Source organism: Diospyros lotus, chromosome 7 (genome assembly GCF_014633365.1).
Source record: "Diospyros lotus cultivar Yz01 chromosome 7, ASM1463336v1, whole genome shotgun sequence".
NCBI lineage: Eukaryota > Viridiplantae > Streptophyta > Magnoliopsida > Ericales > Ebenaceae > Diospyros > Diospyros lotus.
The window spans coordinates 35,593,344-35,598,111 of NC_068344.1; the positions used below are offsets into that span (position 1 = coordinate 35,593,344).

The 4,768-nt window shown below is 38.2% G+C and overlaps 1 protein-coding gene across 2 annotated transcripts; it reads right to left on the reverse strand.

Moving 5' to 3' along the window:
• Positions 1-347: 347 nt before the first annotated feature.
• On the reverse strand, positions 348-4,504 carry LOC127806178 (ribulose bisphosphate carboxylase/oxygenase activase, chloroplastic). Of its 2 annotated transcripts, none has more exons than XM_052343291.1 (7): positions 4,128-4,504; positions 2,497-2,607; positions 2,282-2,380; positions 2,074-2,184; positions 1,682-1,985; positions 1,229-1,368; positions 348-1,118 (listed from the first exon to the last, which is right to left on the reverse strand). In XM_052343291.1, exons 1-7 carry the CDS (start codon positions 4,263-4,265, stop codon positions 582-584), a joined length of 1,440 nt encoding a protein of 479 aa, XP_052199251.1. In that variant the 5' UTR covers positions 4,266-4,504; the 3' UTR covers positions 348-581. The 2 variants fall into 2 exon arrangements, with proteins under 2 accessions (XP_052199251.1, XP_052199252.1); XM_052343292.1 differs by having other exon boundaries at positions 2,497-2,627; positions 4,128-4,274.
• Positions 4,505-4,768: the final 264 nt, after the last annotated feature.

Genomic DNA, 4,768 nt, shown 5'->3' on the forward strand with positions numbered 1-4,768 from the left:
TGCTGGGGGCAACAGATGGATAGAGATGGTACATGCCATGGTCCCACCGTCTCCCCAAGTCCCCGTTTTACCTTTTTAACTTCTTTCTTAATGTACATTGGCAGACGCATATGTATTGACAGTACAGATTTCTATCACACAACAAAGATAGAGAACTGTGAATCAATGGGACCTTTAATTTAAGGACTGAAGCCGAGGGCAAAGAATCGCTACATTGACAGGAAAACATACACCCCTTACAGGACAAAAAGGAATTACATTCAAGCGAAAGAATTTGTCAAGACCCAGAACCAACCAACCCCCCCCAAAAAAACCAATTCTATCAATAGATATATCCTAACCTGTAATTGCAAAAGGAACAAATTTACAAGGAATCTTCCCAATTCTAAGTTGGTCTCGGCGATTGCTACAATTCCCTGCTGAAGAAGAATGTAGGAAGTAAAGGTACATGGAGGCAAATCAAACCTTCTTAGTCCAATAAACAAGGCCTAATGAACGGTTTTCACTATTTCTTTTATATTTTTTTGTTCCCCTTTCTTGCACAATGGAGGGGATGCTGAAGTCGTTTTGACCCGATCATCTCATTGTGATAACAATCCAAGTCCAACTTCTAAGTCCTCTAGGGTGATAGTGAGCAGTTCATCCACATCTACGCAATCAAATTCGAGCCTCAAATCCAAGTTCTCTCTAGCATTAATTAGCGTTGTTTCCACTAAACCTCCGTTCATCTCCTTGCGCTGCTTCCCACTGGTTTCTCTCTCTATCAGTGTTGCAATGGCAGCCTTGGTACAGGAAGGATGCAACTTAAATCCATACAATAAGCTATCTTCTGCTTGATTGCCCATCTTCAAATGAAGAATCTTCGCTAGATCTATGCAACTAAAGTCATCAAAATGGAAAAACTTGGTTACTCTTCGGCAGAAGCCTTCGTTAGAAGAAATTACACGCTTCATTGGTTCGCTGTAGCCAGCAAATATAACTACAACTTTTCCGCTGTCCATGACAGACATGATCTCCTCCAAGGCTTCCAGCCCGTAGTCCTTATCGTCTGCCTTCTGCATAGGTATTAGTCGATAGGCTTCATCAACAAATAAAATTCCTCCCTCTGCTTCTTTAATCTGCAGATGGATGGCTCATCAAATACAGTTAATAAACAACAACAATATATTCAAAGTCTTTCTGCTGCAAACAAATGATAAGGATACACAACAGAAGTGCGATGATACACCTTTCTTCTAGTTTTGGGTCCAGTGTGACCAACAAATTCGCCAACCAAATCAGTTCTCTGTACTTCTGTTACCTTGTCAGTTGGTAAAACTCCTACCATATTGAGTAATCGTCCAAGAATGCGAGCTACCATAGTTTTACCTAACAATCATACAAGTACCAAGCATTTTAAGTTAAGCAAATCGTTTTGAACTGCTCCATCTATTATTTGTATAATATTTAAGCTCGAAAATCATCAATAGAGTCTTGTGAAAGTAAAACAGTGTTCCTAGGTTCCAGTATGTATACAGATATAAGGAAGTTTCTGACAAAATAAAATAGCATAATAAGATTAGCTCCCAAAAATAATAAGGGCATAGTTTGGCAATATTCGAAGAATTTTATCAATATGGATGATAGAGAGTGCATACAAAGAAATATAATCACAATCCACATATAATCTTGACCTTCTTACCTGTTCCAGGATTGCCAAGGAAGGCCATATGAGGTGGTCTTCTAGGGCCCACTCTTAGTCCAAGGGCCCTACGCCTCTCATCTAAAAGCATCCCCTTTGCCCATTTCCGAAGCTGTACTTTTAGCTCATGCAGGCCCACAATGTTTGACAATGCATCTTCCAGTTCATCCATCTTAGCTTTTGTTTCACTGCAAGCTTCAATAGCTTTGCGTCTCCTCTGCTCCTCAAGGTGCCAATGAAGAAGTTGCCGCAATTTCTCCACCCCTGGGCGTTGGGATAGATGATTTATAGGAGTCATGCCCTCCTGCATATGAAAATTTGACTAATCAGAAACACATATTAAACACTATATGTGTTAGTACACTAGCACAATTAACAGCAATGAGCAATACATTGTCTTCAGCACTGCAATTAGCATTATACTCCAGTAATGTCTTTACTGTCGAGGAATCTTCATCTCGGAGTGAGTGCCAAACAGCAAGGTGCAATGGTGTCATTCCATTCTACACAAAAATAAAATGCAAAATCTAATAATTGAACATTCTAGAGTTTTGATCAGAAATTCATCTCAAAAAACACAAAGGTCTCCAGAAAACATACATTTGCTTTAGCCTCAACAAAGGCACCATTAGCAAGGAGCAACCTAGCAGCTTCATTGCACCCATTTTTAGCTGCCATGTGCAGTGGAGTTTCTCCATACTGCAAAACAAGATATATTAGCATCAAGAACTAAATGAAATAGAATTTCACTGACCACATGCTTCACTTTTTCTAGGAGTCCACTAGAATTGAGATAATTGAGAAATTTTACCCACCATGTTTCTAGCCCCCAACTCAACTTTCTCTGGTCCTTGCCAATCAAGCAAAAACTTAACTATCTCCACATTGTTGTAACCAGCAGAAACATGAAGTGGTGTCTGAGCCATCTGCATTCAAAACAAAAGAACTGAATGCATAAAATAAAAAGAAAAAGTTACATCAGTAAAGACATAAAAGTAAAGATTTTATGGATAAGGAGTTAAGCAAATAAGATCGAATTGGCTACAGGGGCATACAGAAGCCAAACATGCAAGTACAAATAAACAGAAGACTACTTAGAATTAAAGCTCATCCCTGCTGAAAATATTTCTATGGTACACAGTGTAAACAGTTATACCAATTCCGTTTTCTTCATATTTATTTGACATGTTGAGCCATTTTCTTCTTGTGTGCAAGCAACTAAATAATCTGAGATTCAATTACCACTCACTATCATTTATGCCCTTAGCCTACCAAAGTTATTAAAAGATAAGTGTATCAAGCACCAAGGTCTCCTAGAACCCAAGCCTAAGCCAAGGGGGGGGCAAGGGACTGCATAAGGTACAAGTGTCAACCAAATAACCCATGCCCTTGAAATATTACAGTAAATATACACCTGCCACTTAAAGATATCTAAAGTATGTTTCACAGACTAGTTCAATATCAGAAAAGGCAAAAACTTTTGGCACATCAACTAAGTAGGTTAGCCAAACAAACATAATAGACCTTTTTATTTGGATATGCATTCAGTATAACTAATATGGAGTTGACTGAACTGTAGTTCTCATACAAAATCAACCATTATGAAAGAAACAAAATTGAACTTTTTTGCATACCAACTAAAAGGCTTAGCTAGATCACCGTGCAACAGCCTGTTCAATTAGTATATGAATTAATTTAAGATGTTAAAATGTGCAATTACAAAGGATAAGGCCATAAAGTTCTTTTAAGCAGTTTCGAATTATTGATTTCAATTCGTTTCACATTCTGGATAAGCAATGTTAAGTGTATATCATATTCTCACAAACACTTAAATCAAGCACTAGACACAAATCAAGAAGTCCAAAGGATACCAAAGACTCAATATAACAGAGCATTGATATGATACAAAAGACAACAATGACATTAGAAAAGTATGTGAGTCATAAAAAATACGAAAAAATTACAAAAATAAGAACTTATGAACTACACAACCCCACCATATTTAAGTTCAGCAAACCCCTGTCACAACTTAGCTAGGAACAGGGTCCTGACAACCCCCTTCAAATTTATCAACTCCCATCCACGCCCATCCAAACACCCAGGCGGGCGGTTCTCGTCTTTACAAGAACAAAGATGGTGCAAACGGTGAAACTAATCATGACATGTTAAGGTCCAAAACTTTTCAATTATCGTCTAGATAGAAATATCAAAGACAGCCCCATTTTTAAAAACAAATTTCATAGTAACTGGTTAGGTCCTATCAACTGCAAACCCTTAGGGAAAAGAAACCAGATCTTTAACAGTAAGCACTTGTACGCCAGAATTTAAAGCACGCCAATGGAACATCAACAACTTGAAAGGGAAGTAAGGAATAAATTTGAAGTTTCTTAAGAAAACCACTCATTCGAAGTACAGGGTTAAGAGAGAATGAGGGGGGATATCTTACGACAGGATTTCGATCATTGAGAAGAGAAGGATTCTCGCGAAGCAACTTCTGGAAGGCGAGGAGGTCGCCGGACTGGGCGAAGCCGTGAATGGTGGCTGCCTTGGCAGATCTCGGCCGTTGATCCCTGGTCCTCTGCATCGTTTATGCTCTTTCTCTCTCACCTAACACAGGAAAATTACAGAGAGAGAGAGAGGAAATTGCCTGATTGGAACAAGGAAATGGAAACCAAAAATCGAAAACTGAAGAAATATATCTGTGAAGAATGTATTGATGGCGGAGATCAGAGCGGAGGAAATGGAAACGAAGCCACCGGCCCTCCGCCTCTCTCTCTCTCTCTCTCTCTCTCTCTCTGCGTTCTCTCTCGCGGTGGCTTCCCAAAAGTAAAATGGTGCCACCGTCGGTATATTTATCATTTTTCTCTCTTTCTTTTCTTATTTTTTAATCCTTTTTTCAAATGATTAGAGTTGCCAGCCTGGCTTTTCCAAGTTTCGTTTCTATTCTACGTAAAGGTGCAGACCAAATTCCCAATTTTTATGTGTGGTATTTAATTTTGTTATTATTTTAATTATATTTTTAAATTTATTTTTTTTAATTAATTTAATTTTTTATATTTTAACATTTTTTCACTTTTTCAGATAGTT

What these genes read in the sequence shown, in the direction of transcription:
- LOC127806178 (XM_052343291.1), bottom strand. Translation starts at nt 4,265, where the DNA reads ATGCAGAGGACCAGGGATCAACGGCCGAGATCTGCCAAGGCAGCCACC. An exon ending in AGTTGGGGGCTAGAAACATG is followed by an intron (nt 2,381 to 2,496) that starts GTGGGTAAAATT and finishes CTTGTTTTGCAG; the next exon opens with TATGGAGAAACTCCACTGCA. An exon ending in CCTTGGCAATCCTGGAACAG is followed by an intron (nt 1,369 to 1,681) that starts GTAAGAAGGTCA and finishes TATGATTGTTAG; the next exon opens with GTAAAACTATGGTAGCTCGC.